At 50.7% G+C, this 14,832-nt stretch overlaps 1 protein-coding gene across 1 annotated transcript in view; it reads left to right on the forward strand.

Annotated features, from left to right (window-relative positions):
• Positions 1–14,832, forward strand: part of ITSN1 (intersectin 1) — a 254,550-nt gene that overhangs the window by 211,849 nt on the left and 27,869 nt on the right. Inside the window, exons 29-32 of the mRNA XM_054468745.2 lie at positions 1,232–1,353; positions 3,187–3,293; positions 9,633–9,816; positions 11,673–11,771. Of these exons, the coding sequence (XP_054324720.2) occupies positions 1,232–1,353; positions 3,187–3,293; positions 9,633–9,816; positions 11,673–11,771 (512 nt within the window). The remainder of the gene's footprint in view (positions 1–1,231; positions 1,354–3,186; positions 3,294–9,632; positions 9,817–11,672; positions 11,772–14,832) is intronic.

The raw sequence follows: 14,832 nt of genomic DNA on the forward strand, positions 1-14,832 counted from the left end.
CTGTGATTAAATAAAGAACCTCTGATAAAAAGGAGAGGTGGGCCCAGGCCTGCACATGGGATGCTCCCAAGTACCAAGCCTCCCTCCTGCTCATTCCAGTGTGTCTGGGGCAGGAGGCTCAAACATTCAAACAAAACCCCAAATAACAAGCTAAGTGGGCAGAGTCATGAGTGAGCCCCACTTCCAGTGCAGGCACCATCTCAGGGCAGCGGAGTAGCCCTTCCCCTTGGGCAGCCGTGGCCTCTGTGATGGTCTTGTGCCAGGCTCTCTGCAGTGGGAGGGACTATCCAGTCTGTGGCAAGCCTGCTGCTCAGCTGCCCCAGGGGCCAGGCAGCAGCCTTGTCCAGGAGAGTGTGCCCAGTGCTGTCTGGAGGCACCCTGCATCTGCCCGGTCCCCAGGACCATCAGAGCCTCAGCACAGCCACCTCATCCTCCACAAACCAACCACGACATGGATAACCCATGGCCTCCTGGAGCTCGGGGATAGAGCACAGCCTCTGCAGCCCAAGTCTCAGGGTTTGGCTCTTGCCTTCACCACTTCCGAGCTGAGAGACCTGGGGCCAGTCAACCTGTGTAAACCTTAGTGTCCTCGTCTGTAAAATGGGGCTAATTCTAGTATAATACTTGAGCATTAAATGCAGTTCACCACCTGACATGGTGTGAGCCCTCCAGAGTTTTGGCCAGTCGTCACTGAGTGTTTTGTTTTCACATTATTTTCGTGTTTCTGATGAAGCAGGAGTGTGCCGCCTGTGTCAGTTTCTAGGGTGCCCTAACAAACGACCACAAACGGGGGTACTTAAAACAACAGGAATTTACTGCCACATATTCCTGGAGGCCAGAAGTCTAAAATGAAGATGTTGGCAGGTGCCAGCCTCACTCTGAAGGCTCAGGGTGTGTCTTGGTTTGGAGACACATCACTCCACCTTCTGCCTGTCTGTCTCTGTGTCTTCTTCTCATAAGGACACTGATCATACAGGGTCAGGGCCCCACCCTGAGTATGACTTTATCTTAATTTGATTATATATGAAAAGACTATTTCCAAATAAGGTAACATTCACAGGTACCAGGGGGTAGGGCTTCCACATATTACTGGGGAGGACACATTTCAGCCCATGACCCCACTGGATGGGAGCAAGGCCTCAGGGCCCAGCAGCCACGAGGATCTTCCGTGTGAAGTTGTGTGGGCTTCCCCAGACTGTGCTAAGTTCTCCCAAATGGTTGTGTTTTCCAGGGTGTTCAGACTTACATCTCTTGGATATGTTGACCCCAACTGAAAGAAAGCGACAAGGATACATCCACGAGCTCATTGTCACCGAGGAGAACTACGTGAATGACCTGCAGCTGGTCACAGAGGTAAGGGAGCTGGTGGGGCAGGGGGCATGGCAGGGGGTGATGAGGGAGTGGGAGGGGAGGGTTCCGTCGAGGAGGTCTATGTACTGATTCTGAGCCCAAGACACTTTCTGATGTTTGGGGAGCATCTGGACGGCAAATGCTATAGAAGATTCTGACCGCAGAGACGGTTCGTTGCTTATCCACGGCCAACATTGAGTCATTCCCATAGAGGGACAGAGATCACTTAGCCAAGGGCAGGTGAGTCCCTGAGCAGTTGATGGATGGAGTCATGTGAACTGAGAGTCTGGAGTCCACGCTCTACTCAGAGTGGCTGCAGCTCAGCTACCAACCAGGAGGTGCCATGGAGCCAGCCACACCGCCCTCCTGGCCCGCAGTGTTGGCATCTGGAAATGGGGGCCATCTGGCTGCTATCTCGAGTCATTCCTGCCACATATTACCCTGAGACAAACCTGTCACTGAGAATGGCAACGTTTCCTCCCAGGCCCCCACAAAACCCCCTGACCTGAGTGATGCCTCCTTATCTTGTCAGTCCTCCCAGAGAGGCCCTGGCTATCCCATCCAGAACTACGGGGAGATGCAGAGCCGGGTGCTCCTGTTTCTCAGCAGGCCTTTTTGTCCACATCCATGGGAAGGTGCCATATTGGGAGACAGGGATTTGCAGAGATGGGTCTGCAGTTTGGAGGGTGCTGTGATAGTCTGGAAACCACCACCACACCAAATGGGTGTGAAACCATCTTGTCTGATAGTCTTAACATCCAGGAAAGACACAGCACGACTCGCCGCTGTTGGAGGAGTACAGGGTGGGTTGTTGGCCGCAGGACCACCATTAACACTTAGGAAGCACTGATGCAAATTCAAAAAGGTGCCATTTTCTCAAGGTGTTTGACTGTTATTAAATATGCAGTTCAGGATGTCCAGGGTGCAAGTGTCACCCCTTAGATATGGCTCCTGTGTGCACTCCGCAAAACGCACCACCGTATGTGGTTGCCCTGGTTCATGCCGGGTTCAACGTCGGCTTAAGGACTCCCGTGGAATAGGGCTCCCAGGGAGCAGCCGCAGCCCAGCCAAGTTTTTGTCAAAGATGGGCTGTCCCCTTCCCTAAAGAGCCTTCAGAAGTGCCTCCTGCCTCCTGTGGGAGAAAATGACCTCCTTGCAGGCGGAGGCTCTACCACACGGGGTTCCACTGAGATCTGTGATTTACTGAGAGTTGCTCAACCACACAGAGCTTGGAGGGGCTCATTCATTTTCCAGAGCCCAGGAGAAGGGCAGCACTCACCCCCTTGTAGCGGGCCTGCAAGTGCTGGGTCTGTATAGGGTCAGCCCAGGAGGCTGAGGACACAGCAGTGGAGTCAGTCACTGAGGTGGCCACTGGCTTATTAGAGGACCTGCTGCCTGGGCTGCTCCTCTCAGAAGGCCCTTGGTTTACCTGTGCAGATGAAGGGACTGTCCACAGCCACCGGCATCTTTAAGCCCGGCTTTTCACACCGGTCCAGCCCCTCCCAGTGCGCAGGTGAGACCGCTTAGCCTGCGAGCATGACTTGGTACCGGCCTCCCTGCTTGTCTGGTGGAGTTAAGATCTGTTTCCTGGAGACTTCAACTGGCTTCCTTCCCCTGTAAACAATGCAGGCCCTGCTGGGGACCCCCCTCTAGCCTCCAGGGCAGAGGAGGGGCTCTCTGCTTCAGAAACTGCAGGAAGGCACGCATTCACCTCTGGGCCTCTCAGCCAAGGTACAGACACCTGAGCCCCTCTCCGTGCTCTCAGCGGATCGGTGTGTGCGTGTGTGAGTTTTAAGCTAACTGCTTTCTGAACTGCTTCGTTTTCTGCATCTGTAGATCTTTCAAAAACCCCTGATGGAGTCTGAGCTGCTGACAGAAAAAGAGGTTGCTATGATTTTTGTGAACTGGAAGGAGCTGATTATGTGTAATATCAAACTACTGAAGTAAGCCTCTCCTCTAATCCCCAGACTGGCTTGGCCTCCTCGGCTCTCACGCACTCGCACCTCTGTGGGTCTGTGTGTCCTTCTTGCATGCTGCCCTGTGCTTCTTTCTGGCTTTTTTTTTTTTTTTCTTCTCATTGCCACTCACAAGCACCATCGCCCTTTTGTGCCTTCATGCTTTCTGGAAACGCACTCTGAATCTCTCATTGCAAGAGTAGATCGCCTGGGCACCCCAGAGCCTGCTGTTGGGTGAATTACTGTGGTGGTGAATTTCCAGGGCTAGGGCGAGGCTGGCTCCTGATGGCGCTGGCTCCATCCTGGGGCGTGGGGCTGCCCCCTCCACGCTTTCCCTTGGACGCGGGATCCCATGGGGGATTATTGGTCTTTGGGGGCATTCTTGGCCCTGCAGATGGAAAAATGTGGAACTGTTCACTGCCTAACGTCAGCAGTTCCTCAGGATCACTCCAGGAAGCTGGCCCAAGGCTGGTTGTATTTTCTTCCAACTGTAGTTTGCAGAGGCAGCTCCAGGGCCAGGAGTCAAGAGACCTGGGTTTGGATTCTGACTTACTCACTGCCTTTCCTTTTTGAGCCTTAGTTTCCCCATCTGTAAAATGAAGGGGTTGGATTCGATCATCACAAAGGTCTCTTCCAATTCTTAGGAAAAAAAAAAGTCAAAAACCAAAATCTGTATCCACCACGCTCTCATTGTAACATCACTTGCTAGAAGACAGATTAAGTCACAGCCTCCAGGGTGCGTGATACTCCCTGCTAGGAGGAAGGGCCACCCACTTCCTAGGCCCGAGGATGGAGGGCAGGCTCCCAGAACCTTGCGTCCATTCCTAATCTTCATCCGTGTCATTGGGAAGCCCCCATTTCCTAAACGTGGTCTCTGCATTGTTCTTATAAAGCAATTTCAGGTCCCCACTTTCCTGAGCGTGTGTTTGGGAGTGGATGAAGGGATGGAAAGGAGATGTGGAGAGGTGGACATGAGGAAAGATACATAATGTCTGCTGGCTTGGTGCTCTAGAAGACGAATAATCCAAGGTGACATCAGGCAGGCTTTTAGAGAAGGGACTCCATTGCCCGCGCCCCCCGCCGCCCGATGCCATGGAAGCCTTTCAAACTTAGGTCTGGCGTCAGACCCTTGGGCTCACATCCGCTATTGCCTCTGGCTGTGTGTCTTCCGGCAGGTCACTTTCGTCCCTGGGCCTCAGTGTTCTCGTCTACATAGATGATAGCTGGGCATGGTGGCTCACGCCTGTAATCCCAGTGCTTTGGGAGGCCGAGATGGGTGGATCACTTGAGGTCAGGAGTTTGAGATGAGCCTGGGCAACATGGTGAAACCCCATCTCTACTAAAAACACAAAAATTAGCCGGGTGTGGTTGTGGGCGCCTGTAATCCCAGCTACTAGGGAGGCTGAGGCAGAAGAACCTGGGAGGCGGAGGTTGCAGTGAGCCAAGATCGCACCACTGCACTCCAGCCTGGGCCACGGGAGTGAAACCCTGTCTCAAAAAAAGAAAAGAAAATATACCTGTAAGTTAAAACCTTTTTCCTTGGGCAGCTATCAGTGGGGGCTGGGGGAGGCGGGAGATGTTTCTAGGTTCCCAAGTAGCCCTTAGAGAGGGCTTCCCCCACTTCAGGGTTGGCCTGAGGGAAACTGGTGCTGGCCTCAGCTCCCCACACCTCTCTGTTGTCTTTTAACCCCCGTCTGGGAAGAAGCAGCCTCTTTCTTGAGCTGTGCGGGGGGCCAGGCCTGCGTGCTTCTTCCTCCTGTCGGCTCTGACTTGCTCCACAGCCGTGGAGGTGGGAACTGACAGCCCTGTTACGGCTGAAACAGCAAAGCTCAGAAAGGCTGAGTGAGTTCCCTAAAGTCACACAGTAGGGTGGCTGCTCTGTGGATGATGCCTAGGTCCTGGGATAGAGACTCTACCCAGTCCTGCCCCCGTGGAAAAAAACATGGGCCCAGAAGTCAGACATCCCAAGTTTTTGTCTGGGCTCCGGCCCCTTCTAACTATTTTTGGGCGTTAAGGTGGCAGTGATGGTGCTTGTCCTGCCTACCATGCACGGTCATGCTGAGAGCAAGGGATCGGGTGTCCCAGGGGCACGCCGTCCTTCAGGGCGCTGATGTGTACAGGGGCTGCCGGCTTCCCTCCATCCCAAGGTTCTCTATCCCCATTCCTCTGATTCCCGGATTAGCTTGTTTGGACTAACTGGCTCATGTCTTCTCCTCCAGATAAAATCTTATGTTGAACCGTAGCCTTCTGGGGACCTGATTTCTTTTTCTTCTTTTCTACATTTCACTAGAAAAAATCTCAAACATACAGAAAATTTGAAAGAATTGTAGAGTGAACACCCACATCATAAACTGGACAAAGAACATTGTGCTGTATTTGCGTGGCTGCGTAGACAGAATTTCTTCATGCCAAGGAATAACTGTGATGAGGGGAGAACGAGGGCTCCTGGCAGCCGAGAGAGGGAGGCATTTGAGGAAAAGGAGAAGTTAAGGCAGAAATCCCTGGAATGCCACCAGTGAGCAGCCATATGTCTGCTACTCCTGATCCTACACACCTTGTATTTGGGGGGTGGGGCAGGGGGCATGGCAGTTATCAAACGAGTCAACAATAAATAAATGACATGAAAATAAAAAGGGCTAACTGGGACACATGGACTTCCTACTAATGATGCCTCATTGAGGGTTAGAGCAAATGGCTGGCTCTCTTGTGAGGAAGCTGAGACCTGAGAAATGTGCCTTTCATAGACAGGGTAGGGCAGACAGGTCTAGAACCTTTTTATATCCAGAGCCTGAAGCAGGGCCCTCAGGACAGCTGTCAGAAATGATGGCAGAAGGGCCAGGCATGGTGGCTCATGCCTGTAATCCCAGCACTTTGGGAGGCCGAGGCGGGTGGATCACGAGGTCAGGAGATCGAGACCATCCTGGATAACACGGTGAAACCCCATATCTACTAAAAATACAAAAAAATAGCCAGGTGTGGTGGCAGGTGCCTGTAGTCCCAGCTACTCGGGAGGCTGAGGCAGGAGAATAGTGTGAACCGGGAGGTGGAGTTTGCAGTGAGCTGAGATCGTGCCACTGCACTCCAGCCTGGTTGACAGAGTGAGACTCCGTCTCAAAAAAAAAAAAAAACAAATAAACAAATAAAAAAGAAACCTCATCTCCACTAAAAAAAAAAAAAACAAAAAAAGAGCTGTGCGTGGTGGCACATGCCTTTAATACAAACTACTCAGGAGTCTGAGGCAGAAGAATTGCTTGAACCCGGTGAGGGCAGAGGCTGCAGTAAACCAAGATCATGCCAATGCACTTCAGCCTGGGCAACAGAGACTGTGTCACAAAAAAAAAAAAAAAAAAAAAAAAAAAAAAAAAAATGATAGCAGAAGGGAAGCAGAAGTGAGGTGGGGTGACCAACCCAGGTCTGGGGAACTGTTTTTTATCAAGAGGCTTTCCTGTCCCCTTGATGGAAAAAGAAAAGAAGAAAAAAAAAAGATCTTGTCCCAAAAAAGTGTTTTTCTTAAATATTTGACTCATCTTCTTTTTAACTTAAGAAGAATGGATACCATTTTATCTTGTTTAAGCAGAAAATGAAGGAAAAATAAAAAATAACAATCAGTTTGGGGTAATGACAGATGGTGAGAAAGAAGAAGAAAAGGATGTGGGGTTGGGAGAAGGAGAAGAGGGAAGGAGAGAGGGCATGGAGCAGATGGTGGGAAGTCCAGCAGGGCGGGAAGTGCAGAGGCTGAGGCTGGGACCAGCAGGGAAAGGCTTGAGGGTGAGATGGTGGGAGCAGGGCAGCTGTGTCTGGGAAGAGGGGCAGGTGCCCAGAGCAGCTTGGAGGCGGTTGTGGCGGGAGGTGGGTTGGGGCCTCCGAGGCTGTGGTCCCAACCATGGGCTCTGGAGTCAGACCTGGGTTCCAGGGTTACCTCTGTCACCTATTAGCTCTGAGACTTGGGTCAAGTCACTCAATTTCTGCGTGCCTGAGTTTCCCCAATAGGAAATGCGGATAATAATATATGTAAAACTGTGTTTGACACATAGGAAGCATTAATAAATGCTAGCTCCATGACTGTCCACTTGGTCTGCAGACTTCAGAGGGTTACGGACACTCATGTATTCAGCAAACATTAAGCGCTCTTTGAAACGTTCATTAGCCAGTCAATTGCCTTTTGCAGTTCAAGGCCTCTCATCCGTAAACCTTTCTAGGAGACTGCCGATCAGCTCACCACAAGCAGAGTACTCTCAGGGCTGTGGCTGCAGCAGCCGAGTCACATGATCCCTGGGCCTGGTAACACCTTGCAGTCTTCATAAGTCTTTGCCTATACAGTAGACCATCCTGGACGAAGACCCACGACTGAATCTAATAGGTGCCTAGTCCATAGTAAATCAGGCCTTAATTTTAGGCCTGTCTGCTGGTTGGGTAACTCCAGTCTACAAGTGTGGGTCTGCAGAACCCAGGAACTAATTCCCCAAGACAATCACTGTCTGCAGATGATCTTTCTTCTTTTCTTTTTTTCTTATCTCCTTCAACCTTTAATAAAAAACAGGCCAGCGGCCGGGGCTGGGCGTGGTGGCTCATGCCTGTAATCCCAGCACTTTGGGAGGCCAAGGCGGGCAGATCACTTGAGGTCAGGAGTTCGAGACCAGCCTGGCCAACATGGTGAAACCCCGTCTCTACTAAAAATATAAAAATTAGTGGGCGTGGTGGTGGGTGCCTGTAGTCCCAGCCACTCGGGAGACTGAGGTGGAGGTTGCAGTGAGCTGGGATTGCGCCACTGCACTCCAGCCTGGGCTATAGAGTGAGACTCTGTCTCAAACAAAACAAAAAATAGGAGAAGGAAAGGGTGAAAGTACTTTTTATTCCCTTGTTAAAAAAAACTACTCCTCATAGGAAAATGATGGAATGATGGAACTTCTTCCTGTTTCCATTTATGGCAAGTTTATAATGTGGCTATTCAGGGCTCTCATCCCCCCAAATTATTGGTGACATCACCCTTGAGCACATTTCTGCTCGTTGTGGTATTTCACACCAACCCCTCAATGGGGCAGTGGCCTTTGGGCCATCCTGAGGACATCAAGCTGCCACCACTCCCCACACCCCAGGCAGCCAGTGCTGATCTCCCCGTGAGGGCATCCACTTCAGGTGGAATCACTGACTGCTCACACCACATCATTTATGGTCCCTAAGTTTTTCTCCTTGGCTTGCCCAGTCCAAGGGACTTTATTTTAGCCAAAAATGTGGGAGAAAGAAAAGAAAGTGATCTGAAGTTTTTAAAGCCTAATATAAATATTGCAGAGCTTCCTTGGAATTCAATAGCCCGCCCCGTACCTCAAAGGCTTCTCCATCATGACCATGAAAGCAGCCAAAGGCATTCAATAGGGACATCCTCCCAGCCTTGTGTTAAAGTCATAGGTTATACCATTTTGTTCCATCTACCCATCCATCCACCCATGATCACTAACTAGGATAGCTGAACACACCCATGGCTTCATGTTGTGGTCCTGCCGTGTAGTACATTGCTGTCCTTACCGTGTATAAGCTCAGTGCCATGCCCTTCTTCCAGATGCTGGTGTTAAGGGTTCACATGTTGAAGTTGGGAGAAGGGAAGCCAGTCCTAGTTACCATAGCTCTGAGCACTCACACTGCAGGCAGACCCCAGAACAAACACTTCCCCAGTCCCATCAACACCTCTCCTGGATTCCAGGATATACATTTTTTGGGTTCATTGGCCCATTATCATAGTAATAGACCTCTTTTCCAAACTCCTCTTAATTTAGTTAACTTAGCTCTAGCAATGAAGCAGCGAATCACAGAGATAGTTCAAACAGTCATTTATACCTGGCTTTTGCAGAATCTCATGGGATTATTTTGCCAAGGCAGTTGTTTTGCCATCTTAATTATGTTCTTTTTAGCCAAAAATCATCTTTCCCCATCCTCTGGCAATAGCAACTTCCCTTGGGCAGAAGTGTCTCCCGGAAATACGATCAGTTCTCAGGCCACATCAACCTGGGGCTTTCACCACCGATAATCTGTGTAGTGAGGCATCGACACAGGTGACCCGTTTGAGTTGTTCAAGAAAAAACTCCATATTTCTGCACAAGAAAAACAAATTGTAACAAACAGCCACTCTGCCAAAGAAAAATACCCTGGTCCTACCTCTCTGTAGCCCTAGACTCATTTCTTTCTCCATTCCTTGTCTCCCAAATAGATCTTTTAGTGGCCCTTGAGTCTGTGCCCCTCACACACATTCTGTTTCTCTGCAACCTAGAAGTGTGCCGTGGTGCTGTCAGATAGCATGAAGGTGGGGGGCTCACCTCCCGTGTTTCCGTGCAGAGCGCTGAGAGTCCGCAAGAAGATGTCCGGGGAGAAGATGCCTGTGAAGATGATTGGCGACATCCTGAGCGCGCAGCTGCCACACATGCAGCCCTACATCCGCTTCTGCAGCCGCCAGCTCAACGGGGCTGCCCTGATCCAGCAGAAGACGGACGAGGCCCCAGACTTCAAGGAATTCGTCAAAGTAAGGAGCCAGGCTGTGCAGAGACTGGGCCCCAGAGTGGCGATCTTTGGCCAGCTGGACGTGTGAGGGGCTAATTCAAAAGTCTGCAAGCGTGTTCCCACTAGAGGCCAATGGGGCCTGGGATCTTGGCTAAGCCTTAGGGGACTGGCACTCACTGGCAAGTGTGGCTGTCACCAAAGTGGTGGGCTTGGAGAGGAGGGGTGAGCCCTGGGCTTGGAAGCTTTGAAGTGTCTTCAAGGATCTGTTTTCCAGATGCTACTGGTGTTATTTGGATGCATGTTTAAATCTTTCATTTCATTTGCAAGGCCCAGGCAGGTCTTAGATTTCCTCTTGTATTTAATCGCCACATCCTCAGTTCTTTGCTGCTCTCTGCCCTTCACTTGCAGAGGGAATGGCCAGGACTCCCAGTGGCCCCTTCATTCCTTTCGCAGTTGGTTCTGCAAGATGGGCTCCAGCCCTAGGAAGCCTGTGGGAGTCAGTGTGGGATGCCAGGACCTCTTCCTTGGAGGTAGCAGGGATCTGGAGAGTTGGATGTCCACCAGGGGATGTTTGGGGAGGTAATGCAGATACTGCTGGAAGACCTGCAGCTCTGGGACTTGGCCTTGGCCAGGGTGGGTCTCTGCTGGCCATGCTGGGCCATTCAAACAGCCCCCACATCTCCTGGAGAAAAAAAGGAGGAAGAGAATAAAATAGCTTCTGTGAAACAGGTATCTTTTGATGAATAAACAACAAAATAATAATAACAGGCATATCTTTGGATCTCATGCATTTTGGAGACAGGCCATCCTCACCTGTCCTAGAGTGGTGCTTGTGGAATCACTGTGGTGAGGCACAAGCGTGGCCTCTTCTTGGTCAGAGCCTCATGTGAGCTTGTTGTTTCCGCCTCTTGTGGTGTTTCTCAGCCTAGACTTGCCAGCCAAGGCATGGGGCACTCTGAGGTCATTCCAAGGGGAGAAAGATTGCTAAGGAGGAGGCCTTGGGTGGATGGAGATGAGAGAGCAGATGCTGAGCTGCTGGGCGCCATGGACCGCCTGGGGTTTCAGCCAAGGGCTGGGCTCTTCGTAGGCTCGAGCAAGATGAGTTCATTGTTGGATGCACTTGAACTTCAGGGAAGTGCTGACACCAGCCCAGAGCAGGGGCCTCATTGTCCCTCCCCACCCCCTCCTCTTCACCTCTCCCCACCTCATCTCAGTGGGAATGTGGCACGTCATTGCCAGCTTCGAGGTGTTCCTGGAATGATGGTGTCCACAGCTGGAGCAGGTCCCGGTGCTGACAGTTATCAGGTCTCAGGGCTCCAGTCAATGCAGCTGCCCGTTTCTAAGGCATTAAACCAGACCACAGCCTTTCACAGCTAAGTGGCCAGACCCTGAAAGTGGAGTCTTGACCCCCGTTGTCTCAGCTCCTCTCTCTCAGCCCTGCCTGGAGCTCCCAGAGGCAGGTGCAGGCTCCACTCAAAACTAGACAATGAGATTTAGCCCTTCCAGCAGTTCTGGGGTGTAAGGGGAATTTTCCTCTAACCGTATAGTCTTGTGACACTTGTTCCTGGGAATGTTACAAAGTTTCTGCAGACATCCAGACGAAATATTCTCTGTAAAGCCAGAATCTCATCTCTGTGCATAAGGAACCATGCATGCCATGGAGGGCTGAGTCACATCTGTGGGTCTCCATTCTCCATCTGGAAAGTGTGTCATCCTGGACAGGGTAACTAGTCAGGCCCTTCCAACCCCAGGTCTCTCAGTTGTCATCCAGATAAATGAGATAATGGGTGGAGAGTCCTCTCTGACATTAGTATTGATGTCACTAACTTTGGATTCTGCAAGTTTCTTAAGTACATTTAAAAACATCTTTTATTTCAGAGATTGGCAATGGATCCTCGGTGTAAAGGGATGCCACTCTCTAGTTTTATACTGAAGCCTATGCAACGGGTAACAAGATACCCACTGATCATTAAAAATGTAAGTACCTGTCTTGCCTTTTCAAGACTGCTTTCTCTGCACTGGTGGGGGCTGGAGTCACGGACAAGATTCTCAGTGAACACACCTGGTAGCTGTTGTGTAGAAAGCACGAGACAACAAGGTGTCACAGAGGTCTGCTTGGTAACTCAGAAAGAAAAGCTGGTTTATCACGCAAAGAGCTGGCTGGGAGCGGTGGCTCACACCTGTAATCCCAGCACTTTGGGAGGCCGAGGCGGGCGGATCGCTTGAGCCCAGAAGTTCAAGCCCAGCCTGGGCAGCATAATGAGACCCTATCGCTATTAGAAAAAAATGAGAGCTAATACTGTGTCCAGAATTGGTGGGTTCTTGGTCTCGCTGACTTCAAGAATGAAGTGGCGGACCCTCGCGGTGAGTGTTACAGCTCTTAAGGTGGCACGTCTGGAGTTTGTTCCTTCTGATGTTCGGATGTGTTTGGAGTTTCTTCCTTCTGGTGGGTTCGTGGTCTCGCCGGCGCAGGAATGAAGCTGCAGACCTTCGCGGTGAGTGTTACAGCTCTTAAGGTGGCGCGTCTGGAGTTGTTCGTTCCTCCTGTGGGCTCGTGGTCTCGCTGGCTCAGGAGTGAAGCTGCAGACTTTTGCAGTGAGTGTTATAGCTCATAAAAGCAGTGTGGACCCAAAGCGTGAGCAGCAGCAAGATTTATTGCAAACAGAGAAAGAACAAAGCTTCCACAGCGTAGAAGCAGACCCCAGCGGGTTGCTACTGCTAGTTCGGGTAGCCTGCTTTTATTCTCTTATCTGGCCCCACCCACATCCTGCTGATTGGTAGAGCCCAGTGGCCTGTTTTCGACAGGGCGCTGATTGGTGCGTTTACAATCCCTGAGCTAGACATAAAGACTCTCCACGTCCCCACCAGACTCAGGAGCCCAGCTGGCTTCACCCAGTGGATCCCACACCAGGGCTGCAGGTGGAGCTGCCTGCCAGTCCTGTGCCATTTGCTCACACTCCTCAGGCCTTGGGTGGTCAATGGGACTGGGCGCCGTGGAGCAGGGGGCGGCCCTCGTCGGGGAGGCTCGGGCTGCACAGGAACCCACGGAGGCGGGGGGAAGGCTCAGGCATGGCGGGCTGCAGTCCCCAGGCCTGCCCCGCGGGAAGGCAGCTAAGGCCCGGCGAGAAATTGAGTGCAGCGCCGGTGGGCTGGCCCTGCTGGGGGACCCAGTACACCCTCTGCAGCCGTTGGCCCGGGTGCTAAGTCCCTCATTGCCTGGCGCCAGCAGGGCCGGCCGGCTGCTTCCGAGTGCAGGGCCCGCAAGCCCACGCCCACCCGGAACTCCAGCTGGCCCGCAAGCGCCGCACGCAACCCCGGTTCCCACTGGCGCCTCTCCCTCCACACCTCCCTGCAAGCTGAGGGAGTGGGCTCCGGCCTTGGCTAGCCCAGAAAGGGGCTCCCACAGTGCAACGGTGGGCTGAAGGGCTGCTCAAGTGCTGCCAAAGTGGGAGCCCAGGCAGAGGAGGCGCCGAGAGCGAGCGAGGGCTGTGAGGACTGCCAGCACGCTGTCACCTCTCAATACTGCACGGCCTTCAGATGTGTGACCAAGTGGCTTCTACCTTGTAAGTCAGAAAATGAGAGCTTAGTCCTTGATTCTTTTTTTTTTTTTCTAGAAGAAAATAACATGGAATCACAGAAGCAGTCTGTGTTCTGTGCCTTTCTCCCTTGACTCTTTCTTAAAGACAGGCCCAGTGCCTCTAGGCCTTGATTTTCTTAGCAGAAAAGAGAAAGAAACATAATGCTACGACCTGTCTTCAGAAGGCCATTGTGAGACACTGTATTAGTCCATTTTCACATTACTATAAAAGACTGCCCAAGACTGGGTAATTAATAAGGAAAGAGGTTTAATTGACTCAGCTCCACATGGCTGGGGAGGACTCAGGAAACCTACAATCATGGTGGAAGGGGAAGCAAACACATCCTTCTTCACATAATGGCAGGAAGGAGAAGAGTGGGAGCCCAGTGAAGGGGGAAACCCCTTACAAAACCATCAGATCTTGTGAGAACTCGCTCACTATCACTAGAACAGGATGGGGGAAGCCACCCCAACGATTCAATTATCTCCATCTGGTCTCTCCCACAACGTGTGGGAATTATGGGAACTACAATTCAAGATGAGATGTGGGTGGAGACACAGCCAAACCATGTCAGACACTGTGTGTTGATATTAGATGATTGTTCTTCTCCTGTCACTTTGAGAAAGCCAATACCAAAAGAAAAAAAAAAAAAGAACAAAATTAGGGTTTCAGTATCCCCACCTGTAAAACGAGTGAACACATTTAGATGTCCTCTGAGCCTACGTTTGTAAAACCACAGGGAGTATAGCTCCTGGAAAGAGGTTTTAGATCTGGTTCCTTTTAATGGAAAATGGTATTTAGAAACTCAGATGTGGGCACTGGCATGCTCATTGCTACTGGGGTGATTTTGTTTTGTGTTCGTCTCAGTGGCAGAGCTGGGAAATATATGAATGTCTTTTCATGCACACATATTTACATATGCCAATGTATATACACATATATTTATATTTATTTCTAGATCCATCTATCCATGTATATTAGAACTCATGAATTCACACCAATACATCCTATTCTAATCCAATACTGCAGAATTTATTCCAGCCTTTCCCCTTCTGCCTTTGTAACTCCCTACTCTGTGAAGAGCCTGGCTCTCATTATCCTCAATGTGTTTCCTTATTTGCTCAGTCTTTTTACATGTGACAAATCTCCCTCCCACATAAGCCATCTCCTCAGTCCAGCCCCAGCTCAACTCCACAAAATACACTGTGGATCTTTGGCTGAGTTAAATACTTAGTTTTGAAAAAAGTTTTCAACCTACTGTTTTCTCTCTTCCAACGCCACAGTTACTATTTAATTAGCTCAGTACTTCTCTTTTTTCTCCCAATGTTTAATTGCAAATTGAAGTTGAAAACAAGCTTTTAAAATAGGTGTTCTGTATCTAGCCAATGGGAGAAAAACTAAAACAAGAAAAGGACTGAATGGCCCAAATATTTAAAAGGGGGAAAAAAACTCATTATTTG

The sequence above is a fragment of the Pongo pygmaeus genome, chromosome 22 (assembly GCF_028885625.2).
Source record: "Pongo pygmaeus isolate AG05252 chromosome 22, NHGRI_mPonPyg2-v2.0_pri, whole genome shotgun sequence".
NCBI lineage: Eukaryota > Metazoa > Chordata > Mammalia > Primates > Hominidae > Pongo > Pongo pygmaeus.